Source organism: Callithrix jacchus, chromosome 13 (assembly GCF_049354715.1).
Source record: "Callithrix jacchus isolate 240 chromosome 13, calJac240_pri, whole genome shotgun sequence".
Classification (NCBI taxonomy): domain Eukaryota; kingdom Metazoa; phylum Chordata; class Mammalia; order Primates; family Cebidae; genus Callithrix; species Callithrix jacchus.
This window is the reverse complement of record NC_133514.1, coordinates 9,471,870-9,496,190: the sequence shown is the minus strand read 5'-3', so window position 1 is coordinate 9,496,190 and position 24,321 is coordinate 9,471,870. Positions and strand designations below refer to the sequence as shown.

Here is a 24,321-nt window from a genome sequence, read left to right as displayed (position 1 = left end):
GATGGTTAAAAAGAATGAAGTCGCTGTGTATGTGTTAAGTTTTTGGAAGGATCTTTTAAGCATAGAGTTAAAAAAAAAACTCATGAAATAATGTGTGATTCCCCACTTTATATAAAAACAAACCCCAGACAATATCTATGTTTATAAACATGTATTTCTTTGCAAATATGCTTTTCTTTAAGAGACAGGATCTTGATCCATTGCCCAGACTTGAGTGCAGTGGTATGATCATGGCTCGCTGCAGACACGAATTTCTGGGCTCAAGTGATCCTCCCACCTTTGCGTCCTGGGTAGCTAGGACTACTCAGTCTCTATCTGAGTAGTCCTGTGATAGCATGAGCCATCACAACAGGCTAATTTCCATTTTTTTTTTTAATAGGGACAAGGTCTTTCTATGTTGCTGAGGCTGGTCTCAAACTCCTGGCATGAAGTAATCCACCCACCTCAGCCTCTGAAAGTGTAAAGATTATAGGTATGAGTCACTGCATCTGACTGTAATATGTTTACACTTACAAATATGCTTTTAAAAGAAATCTGCAAGATACACTTCCATCTTTATTGTAGTTATTTTAAGAAAGGGTTGTAAGACTGGGGGATCCTGTGTACTTCTCTACTGTTTGACTATTTTGACTATGAAATCAAATATCACTCCATCCACCCATCTACCCATCCATCCATCCATCAATCCACCCACCCATCCATCCATCCACCCACCCACTCACCCATCCATCAATCCACCCATCCACCCATCCATCCACCCACCCACCCACTCAACTATCCATCAATCCACCCACCCATCCATCCATCCACCCACCCACTCACCCATCCATCCATCTACCCACCCACTCACCCATCCATCAATCCACCCATCCACCCATCCATCCACCCACCCACCCACTCAACTATCCATCAATCCACCCACCCATCCATCCATCAATCCACCCATCCACCCATCCATCCACCCACCCACCCACTCAACTGTCCATCAATCCACCCACCCATCCATCCATCCATCCACCCACACACCCACTCACCCATCCATCCATCCATCCACACATGTATCTTTCCATCCATGCATTTATCATGGTGGGGATAAAGGCTGCCTGAAGTATTGATCTTTAAACAGAGACAAGATAGAGTGGAAGCCTAAATGTAACCTCACAATGAAGACTGCGTCTTATACCTCTCATGGCCTGCTCCAGGACTGTGCTGCCTGAGGAATTACCCTGGACTCCAGAGCAGTGGCACTGAGATGCGCATGGGGCTGTGACAGTGAGTGATTAGCACTCTGGGGGGTCTGAAGCACATCTGACACTGAACAAGGGCTGACAGCTCCAGGGTCACGTGAGGGAGCCCCTCACAGCCCCATGTTCCTAACTGTAAACACACACAGGAAAAATGATTTCGATCCAAGTTCATTTGGCATCTGAGGATCACCACATCCCCACATTCCAATGTCACTTCATAGGAATAATCCTCAAATACCCCATAAAACATGGCCATAGGACAGATGTTAGAGTGAGGCCAGTCCTGGCTGGTGGAGAGAGAGAGGAATAGTAAGTTTAACTGCCCTTGAGCAGCTCCATGAAATTTAAATGGAAAAAAAAAAGTTTTTTTTTCTCTTTTTTAAACATTATTTAGCAGGTCATGGCATGCATTTATGCACAAGCTAAGGTTTACTAGCCATGCCTCTGTGTGGTCTTACGGTTACGATACAGAATCAACATGCTGCCACAATTAATTCTTTATAATATGGTGGGCAAGTCACTTTATTTAACTAAAACTGCGATTGCCAGCATCCAAGTGTGATTAATGGTATCGTGCAGAAGTTCAAGAGCGCACGGGACCCCATGGCGAGCTTTATTTTCACTTATCAAAATAAGTAAGCTTGTTAGGGCTGGGAGATCTGGCCAGATCTCCACTCGGGTAAAGAATCGCCAGCTCCCTCACTGTGGGATGTGGTCACCCAGTCTCTGTGGCTTCATGACTTAAGACAAATGTTCCTAGAGCCCTTTCTCACAATGAGCCCAGAGCTGCCCACTGTGTGATTTTCATCTGTCCATGTCACACCTTTCCTCTCTTTTGCACAGCGGTCCTGTAGGCGTTGCTTGTGCAGACTGAATAAACCTCTGTTCTTCTGTGCTTCTCCCCGGGTCTGGCTTCTAGATGCCTCGCTCTGGAAGCTCAGAACTCAAGCCTAGATGCCACCTTTGATTCTTCTTTCTCTAACATGCCACATCCCATGTATCAACCAGTGCAACTGGCTCTGACAACTTCACAACACCTCCATCAATATTTTCCTGGTCCTAACCCCCATCACGAATCACCTGAACCACTGCAGAGGTCCAAGATTGCTTTTTCTGCTTCCATTAAAACACATGTGTCAGTGTGAGGCCAAGTTGGGAGGATCCCTTGAGCCCAGGAGTTTGAAACCAGCCTGGGCAAAAATGGGAGACTCTGTATCCATAAAAACAAAAACAAACAGAGTAAACATACCGATATCAGATCCTATTCCTCCCAATTAAAAGCCTTCTGTGACTTCCATTTAATGTTAGAACAAACCCCAAACTTCTTGCTGTTGTCTGTTGAGGTGTCAACGGTCTGGAGCGGACCAGGCTGAAGCTGCCTGCTTCTCCAGCTTCATTTCCTACCCCTCTGTCTTCTCTCCCTTCATTTCAGCCATGCTAAACTTACAGCTTCTCCTGACCTCTCAGCCCTTACCTTTCCTGGAAGGGCCAGTCCCACAGACCTACAAGAGTCCATCCTTCTTTTCGTCACCTGGGCCTCAGCTCACATGCCACTCATCTGCAAGAGGCCTGCCTCACCGCCACTCTCCATTCCCACCCTGTTTTCTCCACTGCACTATCCACTGTAAGAATTTTTAAAGAAATGCTTTGTTGCCTGTCTTCTCCCTTAGATGTTAAGTCCCACAGGGGCAAAGCCTGTACATTCCTCTCAATTGCTGTACCTGCAGTGCCTAGAATATGCTCGGCCTATGACAAGTACTTAGAAAATATCTATCAAGTGGATGAATTGATGACCTGATACCATGGGGTCGTTTGAAGAAAATAGCTCAGTCTAATAATACAATGGTTCCCAATGTATTTTTTCTGCTCTGATATTTGACTGGAGACATTCACACAGCTGACACTTCTCTAGGACATCCCAAGAATGTATCACAGACAAGAAAGTCTGCCATTTATGTGTGACTCCTGGCACACCAACTTCCGTTTCCCATCCAGAAAATGTGTAAAAGGACATTGCAGGTGGCATGTCCCTTACCCAAAGTGCTTGAGACCAGAAGTGTTTTGAATTCCAGACTTTTTTGGGAGCATTTTTGGAACGTACAATGAGACACCTTGAAGATAGAACCAGAGTCTAAAACCAAAATTCATGTGTGTTTCATCTGCATCGTATACACATAGCCTAAAGGTCATTTTATACAATATTTTATTTTGTGCATAGGCTGGTGTGAAGCTGGGTGTGATAGCATGACTGTAGTCCCAGCTACTCGGGAGGCTGAGGTGGGAGGATCGCTTGAGGACAGGAGTTAGAGGCTTCAATGAGTTATGATCACAGCACTGTATACCAGCCTGGGCAACAGGGCAAAAACCCTGTTTCAAAAAATAAACAAAGAAATTTTGTACATGAAACAAAGTCTGTATTCACTGAACCTTGAGAAAGTGGAGGTGTCACTATCTCAGCCCCTACCCGCATGTGGACAATCAGTGTTTGTGTGGCATCACCCTCATTCCTGATTCTGAATTTTTTTTTCTTCTTTTTTTTAAGACAGAGTCTCACTCGGTCACCCAGGCTGGAGTGCAGTAGTGCAATCTTGGCTCACTGCAACCTCTGCCTCCCAAGTGCAAGCAATTCTTCTGCCTCAGCCTCCCAAGTAGCTGGAATTACATATGTGTGCCATCATGCTTGACTAATTTTAGTAATTTTAGTCAAGTTGGGTTTTTTCCATGTTGGCCAGGCTGGTGTTAAACTCCTGGCCTCAAGCGATCTGCCTGCCTTGGCCTCTCCAAGTGCTGGGATTACAGGCGTGAGCCACCATGTCTGGCCCTGATTCTGAATTTATATGCTACCAACAAGCAATCATTTCCTTACACATATTCAAACTAAGTATACTTAACAGTAAAAAATATGACATGCCTCTAACACAGTGAAGAACCATGTGCTCAGGGGAGCCAAGCAGCCAGCAGCATCAGCAGCAGACCTGGATCAGCTGTTGGACAACAAACAGCAACAGTAACAACAGCAGGCTTCTGGTCTCCCAACCATGCTGCGCTTTGACTAAAAGGTTACGGGACACTGTATTTTACCCTCTAGGTGAGAAGGAACATCAGAAGCAGTTGCAGGCCTGGGCAGTGGGTCCTCTGGGGACAAGGAGGCATTCTGCTGGGTGGCTTTTTAGTGGTATCCGCCCCACTAACAATGGGCTTAGAATTTTTAATGGTATCCGCCTCGTTAACAATGGTCTTAGAACTGACAGCTGCTTTCTGTTGGTTCAGTGTACACAAACTTTGTTTCATGCACAAAATATTTATTTATGTTTATTTTTTGGAGACAGGGCCTCGCTGTTTCCCAGGCTGGTGTGCAGTGGCATGATCACGGCTCACTGCAGCCTCTAACTCCTGGGCTCAAGCAAGCCTCTCACCTCAGCCTCACACACAGCTGGGACTACAGACACATACCACCATGCCTGGCTAATTTTGTTTTCTTTATTTTTTGTCTTAGAAGTCGCTCTTTGATTTTATACGCGGACATGATTTCTTGTTCTGTTGTGAATGCACACTGCTCTAGGCATCAGTTAACCCATTACAGGTGTGCTCCATGCTGTCCATGGCTGTTCTTTCTGCAGGTTAACGTCATCTTCACAGTTGGTATCATCATGATTGCCTTGATTCAAAACCATTCTGGCTATTTCCCCAACAGTCAATGAGACGAACAACTGGAGCCTGATTATCAACATTAAAATGACATTATTGTCTACGTCTTCCAGCTGACTGATGAACTCTGAAGGTATATTATTTGCAAACATAAAGAGGTCAGACATCCTTTTCTTCTCACTTGACAAGCTGAATCCTTCTAAGTCACCATCTTGTTCAGCATCATCACTGAACATAGCCAGAGCCAGGCGTGCCCAGCTGTGTCTTTAGCCATGATGTTCCAAGCACTGGCAACAGTGTAGATGGCATCCTTCAGGCTAAACTCCCAAAACCTTATACCCCTATCCCTCTGTTCATTGCTGTGAGCATACAACGCAAGAAAGTGTTTTTATACTTACTTTTCATTGATCTAAAGATACCCTGGTTACATGGCTGAACTAACGAAGTCACATTTGGGGGAAAGTACACAGCATCAATATTATCTTTCATGAGAATTTCAGCTGGAGGATGAGCAGAACAGTAGTCAAGGCATAGGATAATCTTGCTGTCATCGTCTGGTTCAACTTGTCAGCAGCAAGCACAAGATGCCTGACATGAAGTGCTTGTAAAACCGATCAGAAAAGATGTCCCTGGTGACCCACACCTTTTTGTTTTGTTATATATATATATATATATAATACACACACACACACATACGCATTATACTTTAAGTTCTGGGGTACATGTGCAGATCATGCAGGTTTCTTACATAGGTATACGTGTGCCATGGTGGTGGTTTGCTGCATCCATTGCCCCGTCATCTTCATTAGGTATTTCTCCTAATACTATCCCTCCCCAACCCCCCAAGGCCCTGCTATTCCTCCCCTAGCCCCTACACCGCCCCCCGGGCCACATGCACATGTATGTTTATTGCAGCACTGACCGACACTTTTTGTTAGCATAATGATGGACTGGTAAGAAATTTACTCCTTGAAAACATCAAGGACACAAGCTTCTGCCCATCAAAGCAAGTTCACACTTCTGCGTGCCTGCTGCATTTGTGCAGCACTGCCCAGTCATCCTGTCTTTGACATCTTTAATTCCTGTAGGGCTGACCCATTGGGTGTAGTCAGCATCTTTCTGGGGCAACAGAAATGGTGATTGTCTCAGCAGCAATGCGGAACTGTTCTGGTGTCAGATTTTCATCATCGATGATTTTGGCAAACTTGTCAATGAGTTTCAATGCTGCCTTGTGATCTGCAGATGCTTTCTAACTTGAATGCTGTGCCATTTCTTAAATTTCTGCAACCAGCCTGTTGAATATTCACAGTTCCCTTCAATTTTCGGTTCACAGGGATAGATCTTCACTTGTTTCATGATCAGCTACCATTGAGTGGCATGTGTTCACTGTGATGCCTTCAGATCCAGTTTTTCAATACATGATCGACATCTTCATTTTTAGCTTTACGTGGAGTTTTTCTATCTTTCATTAAATTTTGTTCATCACATTCAGCACAGAACTTCAAAAGTGTATCCTTCTGTTTCTTCAGGTTATATAGGGTGGTCATTCCAACCCCAGACTCTTCCGTAAGATGTTTCACACTTAAACTGCTGTTCGGTTCTGCCAACAACTGGACTTTGTGTGCTACTGATAAACAAATTCTTCCTCTTTTTCTTATCACTGTTACACATCAGGGGATCTGCAGGCCTTTTTGACATTTTCAATAATAATTTTACATGACACAGCAGAGAACAAGCAAAAAACCACAGTGAGTAATGCATGGAGTTCTTGGCCCCATGTGAAGTATCACGGGGAATCAGCGGTGGGTGCCTCCAGCCAGGACACGTGTCATTTATGACACTTTGTGGGCATGCCTGTGAGGGGGAATTTGGGTGTGCATGGAAAAGGGGGCTGGGTGGGTCTTTTTTTTCCCTTGGGGGCACTAAATCAACTGTGTTGTGCACCTGTGCTTTTACTATGACCTGTCACATGAGGTCAGGCTTGGAATTTTCCACTTGTGTTGACAGGTTGGCCCTCAAAAAGTTTAGGATATTGGAGCATTTCAGATTTAAAATTAGGAATGTTCAACCTGTATTACAGGCCTAGCCTTGAATCCACTATTACTCACTATGTTTTCTATTGCATTTTGTCATTGTTTATCACTGGGTATACAAATGCAAATGATTTCAGTAAGTGGATCTTATAAAGAGTAACTTTGCTGAATGAGTCGTAACAGTTTCTTGACTCTCTTTGATGTTTCTACATGGACAACTGTATCACATGCAAATAAAATGTGTCCCTTCCTATATAATTCTCATACTTCTTTTTTCTTACTTTGTTCCCTTCACTAGGAACCACCGAACAGAACTGTTGAAGAGTAAGAGTAACAGCATTTATGTGTGTCTCGTACCTGATTTTAGCCTTAAACTAAGGTTTTCATCCTTCAGTATTTGTCGTGCTTTTTTACAGATAACCTTCACAGTTAAGAATGTTAACTACGGCCGGGCGCGGTGGCTCAAGCCTGTAATCCCAGCACTTTGGGAGGCCGAGGCGGATGGATCATGAGGTCAAGAGATGGAGACCACCCTGATCAACATGGTGAAACCCCGTCTCTACTAAAAATACAAAAAATTAGCTGGGCATGGTGACGCGTGCCTGTAATCCCAGCTGCTCAGGAGGCTGAGGCAGGAGAATTGCCTGAACCCAGGAGGCGGAGGTTGCGGTGAGCCGAGATTGCGCCATTGCACTGCAGCCTGGGTAAGAAGAGCGAAACTCCGTCTCAAAAAAAAAAAAAAAAAAAAGAACATTAACTACTCCTGGTTTCTAAAGAATTTTTAAAAAATCTTACTAGGCATTGAATCTTCTCTACTACTTTTTAACACTACTAAGAAAATTAATGGATTAGAAAACAGACTTAATGCTATCATTTATCCTTTCATTCTTAGGTTAAACCATACTTGGTTATGAGTGTGTTTTAAAAACACGCTGCTAAATTTGACTTGATGAAATATTTTATTTCAGATTTTATGTGCTTGTTTACAAATGAGTTTTTTAAACCAGGATTAAGTCACGATCATGCTCGCTTTGTAAAATGAGGTGAATAGCTTTCTTTTTTTCCCTGCGAAACTTTATTATGTTTGGTAAAACTGACTACTAAAAACTATCTGTGGAGGGTGTCTTTAAAAGTTTGACAGACATAACATAAAATTGACCACAGTAGCTATTTTTCAGTGTCCCCTTCACTGGCATGAAGTACATTCACAATGCTAAGCAGCTGCCATTACTATGATTATCAATTTCTAGAACGTTCTCAGTGTCCAAAGCTGAATCTTTGTAGCCATTAAACAATAATTCTCCACTCCCTTTTTGCCTACTCCACCCTTGGTCACTCAACTATACTTTGTCTCTGTGACTTTGTCTATTGCAAGGTCCTCTTGTAAGCGTAGTCATGGGATATTTGTCCTTTTGTTTCTGGCTTATTTCACTTAACATGTTTTCAAAGTTCATCCATGCTGTTGCATGTATCAGAATCTCCTTCCTTTTCAAGGCTGAATAATATTCCATTGTATGGACATACCACATTCTGTTTATTATACATCCACTGATGAACACTGGGCTTCTGCCTTTTGGCTGTTGTGAACAATGCTGCTATAAATGTGGATGTACAGGTAGTCTTTTGAGATCCTGCTTTCAGTTTTTTTGAAAAGGAATTGTTGGATCATACAGTAATTCCATTTTTCATTTTTTGATGAACTGCCACACTGTTTTCCAATGTGGCTACAATATCTTACCTTCCCAACACTACACGAGGACACAAGGGTTCCAATTTTCCACATCCTTACCAACACCTGCTATTTTCTGTTTTGTTTTTTAATAGTAGCTGTCACAATGGGTGTGAGGTGCGGCGGTGCTATCTCATTGTGGTTTTGATTTGCATTTTCCTAATGCTTACTAATGTTGATCATCTTTTCATGTGCCTATTGGATATTTACGCACATGAAGAAATGTTCAAGTTCTTCGCTCATTTGGTTTTTTTGTTGTTGAGTTGCAGGAGTTCTTTATATATTCTGAAGATTCACCCCTGTTATTTGCAAATATTTTCTCCTATTCCATAGGTTTCCTTTCACTCTGTTGACTTTGATGCACTCAAGTCTTTAATTTGGATGTAGTCCAGTTTATCCATCTTTACCTTATCTGCCTCTCTTGTGGCTTTCATCAGCCATGCCCACCTCTTTTCTTGCCCGCCTTGCATGTTTTGTGAGACGAGGATGAGGATCAGTCCTTCAGGTGTGACCCAGCCGGGCTAGAACAAATAATGTCTGGTCTGCTCTCATGCAGCTTAAGGAAGGGAACTGGGAGATGGGTTGCCACCACATGCCACAGAACTTGCCTGCAGACTTGAAGATGGCCTCTATCAGGCATTTGCCTGGATGCTGTATGCACTCAGTGGCTGTTCAGAGCACCTGCAACGTTCTGCCTGGTTTTAGTGGTTTCTGTGGTGGATGAGAGCGGAGAGCTTCCTCTTCTGCCATTTTGCTCCCATTCCCCTGTGCAGGTGCCTTTTTAGTGGTTGGTGAGAGGAATACTTTTGATTGCCTATTTGACTTTAAAAATTTTTCTTTTTTTCCTTTGTTGATACATAATTGATGTGCTTTTTTTTTCTGAGACAGTTTTGCTCTTGTTGCCAAGGCTGGAGTGCAGTGGCACGATCTTGGCTCACTGCACTCTCTGCCTCCTGGGTTCAAGCCGTTCTTCGGCCTCAGCCTCCCAAATAGCTGGGATCACAGGCATGTATCGCAGTGCCTGGCTAATTCTGTATTGTTAGTAGAAACAGGGTTTCGCCATCTTGGTCAGGCTGGTCTCTAATTCCTGACCTCAAGTGATCTGACTGCTTCAGCCTCCCAAAGTGCTAGGATTCCAGGTATGAGCCACTGCACCCAGCTGATGGACATATTTTACCTATTTAATTTTTTTAATGCTTGAACTTGTTTAGATTTTCTATGTCTTGAATCAATTTTGGTAACATTTTTCTAAAAAATTACCCATCTTACCTGTTTTCAAATGTATTGGTATTAAATTGTTCATCATGCTCTCTCATGATTTTAAAATATCCGTACAAAAGCTGCAGTTACAGCTCCAATTTCATTCTTCGTATTTCTCATGGAGCCCTATCTCTGCCTTTCTTTTTCAACATTGTTAGGGTTTTTACTATTTATAAGTTTTTGCCCACAAAGAACTCGTTTTTTTGCTACTGCTGAGCCTCTTGTTTGCACTGCGGCCACGTTGCAACATTTGGTATTGTCTTTTTTCTCTCTTTCCTCCTATGTTCTTTGGGATTACTTTGCTGCTATCCATTTATTTTCAAGCACCAACATTTGAGAAAAATTGATTGAAAAATGAAATGAGATCACTTCATCCAATACTTTTTTCCCTTGCTGCAAACTGGGAAAGTTGATCGTTATTTTACCTCAAGGTGGGGCCCCTCTGTCTCAGTCCTGTCTGTGGAACACCGGGTTCTGTGGGATGCAGTCTGAGAACCACGACAGTTAGTGGCTGCGTAAGTGAAAAGAGTTTCCACTCGCTGGGCCCAGCATAAAATCCTGCTTATTACCAAGGAAGATTCTGAACTGAAAACCAGGGGCTGGGGCTGGGGCTGGGGCTGGGGTTCTGGGTCTGTTGGTAATTCATTGCATGACTCTGGCTTAGAAATTCAGAGGCCCTCAGTTTCCTGCTGTCTAAAAGCAGATTTCCGTAGGTGATCTTACAATTCATTTTCAGCTGAACTGGTTTGCTCGGGCTGCCATAACAAAATGCCACAGGGTGGCTGGCTTAAGCAGCAGATATTATTTTTTTTTCTCACAGTTCTGGAGGGCAGGAAGACCAAGGTGTCACAGGGGTTAGTTTCCCCTGAGGCTTCCTAAGAGATGGCTACCTTCTCCCTGTGTCCTCACTTGGACTCTTCTCTGTGTGCACATATCTTTGGTGTTTCATTTTCTTTTGTTTTAAGATAGAGTTTTACTCTGTCCCACAGGCTGGAGTGCAGTGGCAGGATCATGGCTCACTGCAACCTCTGCCTCCTGTGTTCAAGGAATTCTCCTGCCTCAGCCTCCCAAGTAGCTGGAATTGCAGGTACCCACCACCATGCCCAGCTAATTTTGTATTTTTAGAAAAGATGGGGTTTCACCATGTTGGACAGCCTGGCCCTGAACTCCTGAACTCAATTGGTCTGCCAGCCTCGGCCTCTCAAAGTGCTAGAATTACAGGCGTAAGGCACCGCGCCTGGCCTCTTCCTCTTCATGTAAGGACTCCAGTTATATTGGACTAGGGCCTTGCCCTTATGACCTCATGTTACCTTACTTATGTCTTCAAAGGCCCTAGTTCCAGTTACAATCCTGTTCTAAGGATGGGGAAGGCTTCAACCTATGAATCCTGGGGAGACAAAATTCAGCCCAGAACATGAGCCCTGTCACTTAGGTTCATCCAGCACTGACGGCCTAATATGAAACAGCAAATAGGAAAAGCAAGTCCAGCATTCTCCAAAGACACGAGAAAATCTCTCCTACAGTCATAACCCAAAGCAGTAACGAAGTCCATCCATAAGCAAGGATTGCCTAAAACCAAGGGCAACTTCCCATTAGGAGACTGAGCTTTGAAATTTCTGATCCTCAGAGCCGCAAGGCAGTTGTTACACACTTGAGCATTCCCTAGGCATGGGAGTGTTTGCGGGGGGCTTTGTGAATGTGCACAGCAAAAGAGTCTTCAAAGTTTCCCGCCACAACCAAAATGCTTAGAGCAGCATGTAAACGGCTAGCTTCAATTTCTAAAATGTTGCCTTGTTTACAGTATTTCTTATTCTGAATTGAATAGGTAACTGTCTCCTGTGTTCTAGGAGGGTTTTTTTTTTTTTTTTTTTTGTATGCTCTTAATAGGCTTTTGAACCTTTACATCTCTGACATAATTCACATCCAGTGAGTTGAGTTCTGCTGGCATAAGTCTAATGAAGGGGACCCAACAGGTTAGGAAATTTCAAAGGTAACTCTCTAGGACCATTAGTTTGACCAATGAATGCCATAAAGGGAGTGCTTAGACACTCATTTTCTGAGCAAACCTTTCCAAAGCTAGCAGTTCATTTTTTAAAAACTCACTAATGTTTACATATATATATTATTTTTATTTACTTACTTATTTTTTTGAGACAGTGTCTCACTCTGTCACACAGGCTGAAGTGCAATGGCGTGATCACAGCTCACCGCAGCACCAACCTCCCTGAGCTCAAGTGATCCTCTCACCTTAGCCTCCCATGTAGCTGGAACTATAGACTGGCACCACCATGCCCACTAATTACTGTATTTTTCTGTACAGATGAGATTTCACCCTGTTACCTAGACTGGACTCAAACTTCTGGGCTCAAATGACCTACCCGCCTCGGCCTCCTAACATGCTGGGAGTGCTAAAATATGTACATCTCCCAGGAATGAGCCACTGTGCCCGGGTGACGTACATATTTTTAAAACCCTAAACATATCAGATGTTGACATTACCAAATTCCACCAGTTTTACTTCTCATTCATTCATATCCTGGTGGATTTCACCTGTTTTGAGAACAATTCAAAGAAAAAAATAGTTCTTCATATTGTCTCAATTGTGTCTTGGAATTCTACAAACATTTTCTGAGTGGTTGCTGAGCTCGTGGGTGTATATACCTAGGTGGGGATAAAATGAGGCAGTTGGCTCGGTGTGGTGGCTCACGCCTGTAATCCCAGCAGTTTGGGAGGCTGAGGCAGGTGGATCACCTGAGGTTGGGGGTTCAAGACCAGCCTAACCAATATGGAGAAACCCTGTCTCTACTAAAAATACAGCCAGGCATGGTGGCATATGCCTGTAATTCCAGCTACTCAGGAGGCTGAGGCAGGAGAATCATTTGAACCTGGGAGGTGGAGGTTGCAGTGAGCCAAGAGCATGCCATTGCACTCCAGCCTGGGCAACAAGAATGAAATTCTATCTCAAAATAAAATAAAATAAGGCCGTCTAGGGAGAAGAAGGGCTGGAAGGAGCAGAACTCCCTGTCTCACTCTCCTCCCTGCCACTCTCACAGCTTCTGCAGAAGGCCTCCCCTCTCTGAGACTGGTTCCTCATCTAGACAATGGAAATGCGGGCTTAGTGACTCTGATCAAGCCTTGCACATCTATTGAATTAGGAAGCCTTCAGGCCTGAGACCTCTCGAATGGTCCCAGGTGGGTGTCGTGGGTTTTTCTGGTCAGTCATTAGAAGAAATGATAAATGAGCCAGACCAGCATGAAAAGGCCCACGTGCTATCAGCAATCTTTTTCCTGAAAACAATGACATGGCGACATGTTAACCCAATTTTCTTTGTAAGTTATAAGGAAATCATGCAGAGGCTAAACTTTTTTTTTGGCAATGCTGTTGAGAATATTACATTATGTTCCCACAATAGCATAAATGTATGTCTTATCACTTGAACAGAACCCAGACAATAAAAGGGCGCCTGAGAGTGGAAATACGCCGATGAGAAAGGCCAAGCAAGCCCTTGGTGATAACAGCAGCAGGGATGGAAGAGTGCATACAGCTGACCACAGCGCAAATGTCGCAGACCCCTGAGGACCGTCCCGGGGCTCAGAGCTCCACCCTTGGGCTTGACATCCTCACTCCAGCCCAGTTCCTTCAGGCCCCAGGGTCTTCATTTCGTGATGTGTAAAATGGGAATTAGACTTCATGGGAGTGTTGGGGGAAATGAACTCATTAGCGAATGCTTTCAGATATAATATGCATTACCGATCTCAAGTAAAGGTAACATTTTATTTTCTAGGTCTGGGAATTGGATTTTTGATTTCCTGTTTTTTATCCACATTCAACCACTCACAAGTGTGTACTCTCTCAAAAACAAACAAACAAAAAAATCATAAAACCAACCCCATTTCTCCTTCTGGATGAATGATTCATAAAGAATCTTGGCCCAAGTACAGTGCAGTTTCAGGGAAAAAAGACTCTAGGGAACGAACAGGGAATGTAATCATGACCGTTCCGATAACCCTGTTATTTGGCAACGCGGCGGGGATGCAATTCTCCATGGAGCAAGTGAGTGAGGCGGGGCTTACAGTTCCTCTGCTGAGCCATGTTCGGTGACTTCACACCTCCACTTTCTGTTCAATGCCAGCGGCAGCTGGGGTGGTGGGCAAGTGGAGGGGTCCCTCAGAGCTGAGGTCCGAAGAAATTCTTACAAGTAAGATAATCGCTAACAATTTTTGTGTTCGTAGACGCGGTGTGGCTGGTCTTGAGATGCGGACCGCGCAGGAACAAAAGGCTTGCGGGTGGACTGTGGCACTAGGAGGCTGCAGTCCCAGGGAAACGGCTGTGGTTTAAGTGCCCACCTTTCCCCCCTCTGGCTAAATAATAATAATAATAATAATAATGAAAGGTAAAGAAAAGAAACTTCTCGGAGAGGTTCCTAATGGCTAAAAAAAAGCTTCTCCATCCCATGACTTTACGACATCTGCAAAATAAGACTATAAGATCTAGAAGCCATATGAAGGTGCTGAAAAAGGATTTTTTTTTTCTTTTTAGAGATGGGGTCTTGCTCTGTTGCCCAGGCTGGAGTTCAGCGGTGGGATCATAGCTCACTGCAGCCTTGAACTTCTGGGCTTACGACAAGCTCCCACGTAGCTGGGATAATAGGCATGGGCCACCACGCCTGGCTCAAGTTACTCTTAGATGCCTGGGGACCCTACCTTACACAGCAGTTGATATTCCAGTTTCATTTAATTGACATATTTTGAGTACTGTCTTTTCATAATTTAATGTATTTAAACAAAATAACTTTTTCTTTTGATTTGGTGCTTTAAAATGATTTGATACATATTCCTCTAATTTTTCAATATTGCAACATTTTGAGAATAAAATGCTGTCTAGAGAAGCATTTGTTATTAGAATGGAAGTTAATGGGATGGAAAAAAGTCTCCAAAATATACCGTGCTGCTACATCAAAGGGTCAGGGATGACTAGGACACACCCATGGACACTGTCACTCTGCTATACTTAACTAGCAAGCCTATGTCCACCACGGGGCATTCTCACTGTCTGCGTTATCTCATTTCACTGTCACGTGGGGTAAGCAAGGTGGAGGTTATGACTCTGTTTCATACATTAAGTAAATGTGTTCCACAGAAAAGAGGAGATTTAGGCTAGGCATGGTGGCTCATGCCTGTAATCCCAGCACTTTGGGGGTCAAGGCAGGAGGGTCGTTTGAGGTTGTGAGCTTTAGACCATCCTGGCCAACATGGTAAAACCTCATCTCTACTAAAAATACAAAAATTACCTGGGCATGGTGGCGGGTGCCTATAATCCCAGCTACTAGGGAGGCTGAGGCAGGAGAATTGCTTGAACCAGGAGGCGGAGGGTGCAGTGAGCCGAGATCTCAACACTGCACTCCAGTCTGGGCAACAGAATGAGACTTCGTCTCAAAATAATAATAATAATAAATAATAATAAAAAGTATGCGATTTGCTTCTGGTCAGAGAATAAGCAAGCGCCATCCTGGACCTAGATGAGGCAGAAAACACAACACCCTGGGCTGTGTTTTCTGTAGGTTTACACATGTGTGTACCGACAGGTAACTAAACCCTCCTATGTTTCCACATAGCTGCAGCTACTGGATTGGAATTCAATTCGCAAAGAGAAAAATACAAGTCAATACCCCAGAGTGTGGGCTGGAGAGTCTCAGTACACTGGAGAGGCCCAGTACTCTGAGGGCCAGTGGCCGGTGAGTGAGGGGACTCCTGTCATATGGGTGAGGGCTGCAGCACACGTCATACCCAGATGTGACCAAGGGCACACGCAGATGGTGTAATTGGTGAGAAATCAGAAACAGGACAGATATACAGGAGGAAAGGAGAAGAGGCTGCGGCCCGAGGTCTAGCCCTGGAAGTCAGAGAACTCTGAAGGGCTTTGCAGGAATGAAGCCTCGGGATTAAACAGGTGGACATTCACCTCCTGAAAACCCATGGGTGGGAGAGCCGAACAGCAAAACAGCCAGAGGAAGTGAGAAGCTGCCAGGCAAGCGTGACTCTGCACAAGGATGCAGGAGTCACAGGAAGGGGCCGTCAGAGCCACCCAACCTGGAAACACAAGTGCAGAGGCAGTCTCAGGCCCTGCACCACACAGGCCTTCCAAACTCTGAAAAGACCGGCTGCTGATAGGGACTGTGGTTACTGATCGTGTACATAGCTGGACCAGACACGCTTTCAGGCCCAGTTCTGTTCTGCAGTAGGTGGCATTCTGATAATACACTTCCAAAATACAAAAAAAACAAAAAACAAAAAAAAAACAAAAAAAAACCACCTCTGTTTCCGAACATAGGATGTTCTGAAGGTTACATTCTTGGCATTTAGAAAAGAGTGAACAGCCTCTTAGCTTTTGGACTGTGGCTAATATTATAGAGTTTTTTTTTTTTTTTTTGAAGTTAGTTTCCAGGCATAAGATGAATTACTCTGTACCAGAGAATAAAAAACGTCTTTTGATTGCCATGCTTAAAAAATATATGAAAGGATGACCATCAATCATGTAAAAGATATTTGTAAAATGTCCGTAGTTACAAATAAATGTAACTTAGACAAAACCAGCATCTACTTGTCTATTAAGAGATAATGTTTAGCAAGGGTTGAGAAAAGCCAGAAGTTTAGGATTTAGAGACAAGGGGAAGTCCTAAGAAGGGAGACTGATAAAGAAACATGGAGAGAGATGGAAGCAGAGAGAGAGAGAAAAAGAATGGGAGAATGAGAGAGAGAGAGAGAGAGAGAGAGAGAGAGAGAGAGAGAGAGAGAGGAAGGATACACCTCTGAAGCCAGGTAAGGATCTTGGCCCCAGGGGCTGAAACTAGAGTGATTCGTTGTGATGGGCTGAATTGTGTCTGCCCAAAATTCCTATGTTGATGTCTTAACCCTCAGTAACTCAGAATGAGACTGTATTTGGAGACAGCCTTGAAAAAGACAAGTTAAAATGATGCCACTGGGGCCAGGCACAGTGGCTCACACCTGTAATCCCAGCACTTTGGGAAGCCAAAGCAGGAAGCTCTCTTAAGCCCCAGAGTTTGAGATTGTCCTGGGCAACACAGGGAGACCCCAACTCTACAAAAAACAAAAATTAGCGGGGCGTGGTGGTGTGCACCTGTAGTTCCAGCTACTTGGGAGCCTGAAACAGAAGAATCACTTAAGCCAGAGAGGTTGAGGCTGCAGTGAGCTGTGATCCTGCTACTGCGCTCTAGCCTGGGTGACAGAGAGACACTGTCTCAAAAAAATAAAAACAAATAAAACTATGCCATTGGGCAAGCCCTAATCACTCTGACTGTTATCCTTAGAGTAGAAAAACACAGATACACACAGAGACACCGGGGATGTGTGTGCACAGAGGAAAGGCCACGCGAGGCCACCGGAAGAAGGCCCAGGAGAGAGGCCTCAGGGGAAAGGAATGCTGTCTGTCTTAGGCTTCCAGCCTCCAGAACTGAGAGACAATGCGTGTTGTGGAAGCCTCCCAGCAAAGTATTCTGCAATGGCAGCCCAAGCAAACGAACGTGCCTATCACAGCCCCGTGGAGGAGGATGTGGGCTTTCCCCACAGTGGAGCCCTAGGATTGTACTGCCACACCTGACTCTGCAGGGTGGTAAAGTTCTAGCGCAGATGCTGCCCCTGCCTCCTCCGCCTTCCCCAGGCCATCCTGGCTTCACACTCTTCCTTAACCCCCTTCTCCAGGGAGCGGCTACAAGTCTCCTGGAGCCCCGTGTTAGCACAGCGTGGGGGCCCAGCATCCTCCGGTCACCGCTCAGCTCCTACCAGCTCTTCCTCCCCAGAATCACACACAGTGGTTGGTGTAACTCCATGAGTGTCAGGGTGGGATGTGACAGTCACACTCTGCTCACTTTGTGAAATCAAGGATGGTGTCCTCTAACCTCTTTAACGCCCTTTCAGCACATGAGCAGACGGAGTGATCACGAGATGTGCCTGGGAGTGGGGATGACAGGGACAGGGGCTTGGGCCCTAATGCCGGGCGCTGCCAGGAACTCTTGAAGCAGGACGAGGAGGCGTTGGGGAGGGAGGGTCTAAGGGGGGTGCCTGGGGAGCCTGTGCCCGCAGGGGTGGCTTTGGGTGGACGGGGTTTTTCACACGAGCCAGGGAAGTCAAGCGGGGAAGTCCAGTTAGATTTCCCATTTCCCTGTGAGCTGTATACTTCAGCTGACAGCAAGGAGTGGGAATGCTGAGCGTGACGACATGCCACTGCCAGGACAGGTGCTGGAAGCCGAGACATCAGTCCAGATGCCCCGGCGGCGTGGAAGGGGGTGTGAGCATGACACTGCTCTCCCTGGAAACCTGTCCATAGATGAGGACCACAAAACAGTGTCTCTGCCTAGATTCTTACCTAAGATCCATTTCTCTGACAGGTATTTGACTGTTGCTTTCTTCTTTCCACTGTAGGGCCCGATGATGATGCTGGCCTGGCAGGGGACTTGGCTGACCCGGCCTCCACACAGGTGAACCAGTTCACAGAGACTGGCCATTGGGGGTCTGCTGGCAGGTGAGACAAACATCACTGGCTGGTCAGCAAAGAGGGTTCCATGGTATGGCCCTGCAGACAAGCAGCGCTCGCTTCGGCATAGCTGTGGGCAGACAGAGAGAGAAGTACAGAGGTGGAACCACTCCAGTCTCCACAGCGTGAGCTGCTGAAGTTTCCTTCCTTTTTTGGCAAAAGAATGGACTGAATATAAGCCTCTCATCCTCCTGTGAATTTCAAATCTGAGAACCCAAAGATGATGAAGACATTAATGGCATAAAACTGACATTTTCTGAAGTAGCCATCAGTAAAACTCCAAGGAAACAAACTTATTAGCACAAAAGGAAAAAAAAAAAAGGTATAGGCCTTTGAATTCTTATAAATCCTCAAACAAAATATTGGAAAGCAACCGTTAGCAGAGAAGAGCCGTATCTAGTCTGAACTCCCATTAAAGCAACATGGCGACATGTGCACGTGACGGCAAGATTCTAACGCGCTGCCAATGCCGGGGTGTGCTGGAAGAGCGCCACCCAGTCCAGTGCTCAAGGCTCCTGGCAGAACAGGACTTCCAGACAGTCTAAGAAAGGCTGTAATTCCAACACCAAGGTTTGTGCGGGGAAAGGGAGAGTGAGGCAATGCACAAAGCAGAATTCCTAGAGCCATTCCCAAAACACACTGGTTTTGGGGGAGAGAGGTGTCTCCAGGTTGTTTCAATGAGCTGTTGGGAAACATTTGAGAACCAGGGATGTGAAACCGCTCTGCTTCTCGTGCTGGCAATGTGTGGTCATGTGGCTGATCCAGGGGACTGCCGGGAAGGCCCAGGTACTCTGAACACACACTTTCCTAACTTCAGGCTGGCAAAGACTTCTTTTTGAGTGTAAACACCCTCTGAGAGATGCTGTGCGTTATATGCCATCCAGGTTTTGTTTTGCATATTTTCCTTGCTTATTTTTCCTACAATATCTGAAATCAATGGCTCAGGCAAATTAGAGATTTGAGGGCAGGTATGTGGGGGGGAGGGATGAAGGGGTCTTCTCAGAGGAGTATAACCTGGGTTGGGGTGAGGGCAGGGTCCTCTCAGTTGAGGGCAGTGGACAAGGCTGACCCCAGAGGCAGGGGTGCAGTGGGGGCCGCAGGAAGAGCAGCAAAGAGTAAGTTCCACAGCCCACATCACTCACAAAATCAGAGAAAGAGTGAACTGTTCTTCTGCGAGGTTTTCATACTACTGTGATATTTAACAAAGAAGATTCTACTCTGAAAATATAGCTCCAGCATCAATGGAGGAGAGCCAATACACTTAAATATGTTCAAGGAATTCGCCTTTTCTCTTCCGTGTTTAATTTTGCAGTATAATTAATACCGAGCCTCAGGAGGCTTCATGTGACTTGCAGGGGACAGTGGCAGTGGCAGCAGGGCAAACGGTGATTCTACCTGGATGGTGACTTTGTATTTTTATAACCTGTCCTGGGAGCTAGGTGGTGGAAAGGGCTATTGATTTAATTTTCAGACGAAGAGACTGAGCTGATGCAAGACAAGAGGTTTGTTTTGGCAAATAGTGAGTACACATCATGGGGCCAAGCTGCATGGAAACGGGGTCGAGAAAGAATATCTTCTATCTTAAAAGCAGGATGTACACACTCAAAAAGTTCATTATGAAAGTATTTGACTAGGACGGGCATAGTGGCTCACTCCTGTAATCCCAGCACTTTGGGAGGCCAAGGTGGGCGGATCAACTGAGGTCAGCAGTTGGAGATCAGCCTGGCCAACATGGTGAAACCCCATCTCTACCAAAAATATGAAACTTAGCCAGGCATGATGGCATACACCTGTAGTCCCAGATACTCAGGAGGCTAAGGCAGGAGAATCACTTGAACCTGGGAGGCAGAGGTTGCAGTGAGATGAGATTGCACCACTGCACTCCAGCCTGGCAACAGAGTGAGACTTCATCTCAAAAAAAAAAAAAAAAAAAAAAAAAGACAGGGACCCTAGCCTTAGTGTCAATCACATAATACAAAAGTCTACAAATTAAAATGCTGCTTTTTATTCAGCTTGAAATCAGAGGAGACAAAGGATTACAAAGATCTTATTCCTCATTCAAAAACCATTGAGACTGTGTGTGCAATTACTTCCCAAACATAAGTAACAATTTCTGGGGAAGCTTAATCAAGGTCCAGTTAGGGAATTTGTCCCACAAATATACTCCCCTATAAGGACATGCCTGTCAAGGAACTCATTGCCATACACACTATAGTGATTGGTTGGCACAGTTTTATTCCATGACAAATACAATAGGCCGTGATGCTGCTTATTACTGAGCTTCGGTTAAGCTCACTCCAGTAAGGGAAGGTCTCAAGAATGAGAAATGTCCCCAGCACGGGAGACAGAAGCTGTTATTACTCATCATCTCAGCCCCTCGAACTTGCACACTGAGGAAAGGTGTTCTTTTTCTGGGTCCACATAGGGGAGTAGGTTTAAGGGCAAGAACTTCCCAGCGCCATGCCCCACTCCCATCTCTCCCCATCCGGGAGATTTAACGGTCTCTGTTTTAATTTTCACAGGTGTGGGAAAGGGTCAAAAGTTGATCACTTCAGCGGAAGTTCTAAGGAACTCCTTTCATTGGCCAGGGGTCCTGGAGAAGGTGGGGGTTCCTCCCAGGTTAGAAGTCCCCTTTGTCCACACCCCTTTGGACTCCAAGTTTGGATTCCCTTCCACACACTCTCTCTCTCGTGTGGAAGTTCTCTCTCTTCTTCTCCTCTTTTTTCTCTTTCTCTACCTAAATAAAATCACTTTTCCGCAAAAGCTCTGTTTGGTGTTCAGTATTTACTTTGCGAGTGCACCTGGTCCCTGTCTCATTCTTGATAGAGCAGGAGACCAAGGAATTTGGAGAAACGACCTCTCAGGGGAGCTGAGGGCACCCCTGCACTCCAACAATACCACAGGTACTTGGCGATTGATGAAAGCATCTAAAAACACAATTACTAACATAACCTTACCCTTGCAGACTGACCACTCTACCTTTGAAGGCACATGTCATAAAGTTGCTTTGCTCCTGTGTGCTGTGACATTGCCTTCAGAATTCTGATCTCAGCTAGTTAACGTTCCTATGCAGCCAAGCACCATTTCCCTAACACTGGAACATTTTTAAAAGTTAGTTGTGAATCATAAGGCTGCAAACATTACAAAAGCTTGACAGGAGCGCCAGATGCTGCAGATCGTGTTCTTACTGTGTCTCCATTGGCTCTCAACAGGGATCCTATGTGCTACCTGGAGATCAAGGTGAAAAGCCTTAAAGGCACAAATTCTCAAGTCAGTTTGCTGTTGAGTATTTTCATTAACTTTCCAATCCCCTTTGTAATTGCAATTTATAGCAATGTACTCTAAACTCTAACTTCAGCTGGGCAACGTGGCTAACACCTGTAATCCTAGCACTTTGGGAGGCTGAGGCACTTGTATTACATAAGACCGGGAATTTGAGACCAGCCTGAAAAACATAGGGAAACCCCGTCTCTACAGAATGAATGAATGAATGAGTGAATGAATGAATGAATGAATGAATAAAAAACTGGCTGGCATGGTGGCTTACACCTATAGTTCCCGCTACTCAGGAGGCTGAGGTGGGAGGATCACTTAGGCCCGAGAGGCTGAGTCTGCAGTGAACTGTGACTGTGAGACTGCACTCCAGCCTGGACAACAAAGCAAGACCCTGTCTCGAAACAAAACAACCCCCCATGGCAGCAAAACCCAACAATTCTAATTTCACTTCAAACCTTTACGCACACACCCCAGAAACAGGAGTGCACGCAGGGCATGTGGACGGTGTCAGGCATGAGTCGGGGAGCGACGGCTGGGGGGGTGCTATTTTGTTTTTGTTGTCACCTCAATTCTCACTGAGGAACCTCAGAGGTGTCTCTAAGTATCTCTGAATATCTCTGAGGTACCTCTGAGGTTCATCTATTTTTTAAGAAGCGTAAGTTTCATACCGGTATAAAATAAACACAATGTATTCATCATACTTAACTCAGATGCTATAACTGGCTCAAAGGAGAATCTGAAGAACAGATTTACAGATTAGGAGTAAAAAGCCGGCTTTCCTACAAGGTAGCGTCCCCTCTGCCAGACAGAATTCATTTCCTGTCCCAAGACAGGCGTCTGCATTGCCAGCAGCTCTTTATGACCTATGAAGTTGTAAAACAGCTCCCAAGCATGAAGGCTGCAAGCAGATAAGCCGGTGGGCGTGAGCAGACCTCAGAGGGAGTTTTTCAATGAAGCACAAATGTTCCCCTGCAGAACCCAAGATGTCTCTTTAAAGGAAATCATGAAAGAAAAGCGGATTAAGTGGAGCTGATGGACTGCTCCAGGGTTAAGTGGCCTCCACGATAAACAATACTGCTCAGTAGTCAGAGTGAATTTTGGGTGGGGTTTGGAAGAGTTCCTGCTTTCCTCTGCTAATGGTGACATAAAATGGATATACACAGATGTCTACATATAAGTTGAGGAGGCAGCGGCAGAAGCCAGAGGCCTTTTTCTGCCATGAGCTCCTCTTAGGAGCCCTGGGTTGCAGAGGATGAGGACTGCTAGGAAAATCTGTCAGTTAAAGTTAAGGCTGAAGGGACATTAGCTTTGCTTTAAAACGCTTTCCTGTGTTTGCATTTGTGTCTTCATCTGATTTAATGGGTTTTAGCTCAGCCCCTCCAAATCTATCACCTACAAGTCAGCTAAGGCAGACTGTGTTGGTGACAAAGCTAAGCAGAAGAGAATTTCCCCAGGCTTCTAGCTTCAAGGAATCCCAGCTATTTATCCGTGACCAAGAAGTGAAACCCCATGGCAGGCTGATGGTTCATTTGCTCCAGCGCAGGGTGACAGATGTCAGTTAGTACATTTGCATTTCCCTCCAGGTAGAGCTCACCCTTTAAAGTCACTCCTTGGCTCTCCGACAGTTTCAAGATGCTCGTTCTCATCTCAACAACAACGATACAGTTGTACGGTGTACATGCATTTAAAAGATAAAATTTATTGGGCTGGGCGTGGTGGTTCACGCCTGTAATCCCAGCACTTTGGGAGACCGAGGCGGGTGGATCGCGAGGTCAAGAGATCGAGACCATCCTGGTCAACATGGTGAAACCCCGTCTCTACTAAACATACAAAAAATTAGCTGGGCGTGGTGGCGCGTGCCTGTAATCCCAGCTACTCAGGAGGCTGAGGCAGGAGAATTGCCTGAACCCAGGAGGCGGAGGTTGAGGTGAGCCGAGATAGCGCCATTGCGTTCCAGCCTGGGTAACAAGAGCGAAACTCCGTCTTAATAAAAAAAAAAAAAAAAAAAAAGATAAAATTTGTTCTTTTAACGCATCTTACAGGGATGTAGCTCTCATTCATAGCCTTCTTCCTTAGAGTGCTCCTGGCAGGCCTTACAGTCAAGGCACCTTAGATTTAAAGTACGGAACACATGAAAACTTTCCTAACTGGTAGAGCACTCAGTAACGGAAGCTCTAGATGCAACTCAGTGGTTTTTAGCATAGTCAGTTATGCAATCATCAGCACAATCTACTCACACTCTCCTCAAGGTATTAAATAAATATTTCTGAATCCACAATGCAGCCAATCTCATTAAAAACTTTATGGATCCTGTTGTCCAACCCTCGGGGTCCTCTAAAACCCTGCCGCCCCACCTTCCCCTCCAATTGCAATGCCCACTGTCTCTTTCAAATAGACTCTGACCTCATCAAGCCTGTTCTCTATCCCCCAAATATGCTATATCATTCCTTAATGAATGCCTTGTTTTCCTCCCAGTTCTGTACACTCTTATAATTAGTAGTTAATCTCTATGTGTGTTAAAACTCATAGAACTATAAACTAAATAGGTCAGTTGTATGGTGTATATACATTTAAAAG

The 24,321-nt window shown here is 45.0% G+C and overlaps 1 protein-coding gene across 6 annotated transcripts in view; it reads right to left on the bottom strand.

The window, feature by feature from the left end:
* The window catches only part of MCPH1 (microcephalin 1), a 244,677-nt gene that overhangs the window by 7,203 nt on the left and 213,153 nt on the right, over positions 1–24,321 (bottom strand). For 4 of the 6 annotated variants that reach the window (XR_013525428.1, XM_078347075.1, XM_002756753.7 and 1 more), the window contains one exon: positions 18,301–18,538. The exons of the other annotated variants lie outside the window; for them this stretch is intronic. Coding sequence is in view for 3 of the 4 variants with exons in the window: in XM_078347075.1 (XP_078203201.1) it covers positions 18,301–18,538 (238 nt within the window). In the remaining variant the exon portion in view is untranslated. The remainder of the gene's footprint in view (positions 1–18,300; positions 18,539–24,321) is intronic. 6 annotated transcript variants of the gene reach the window in all.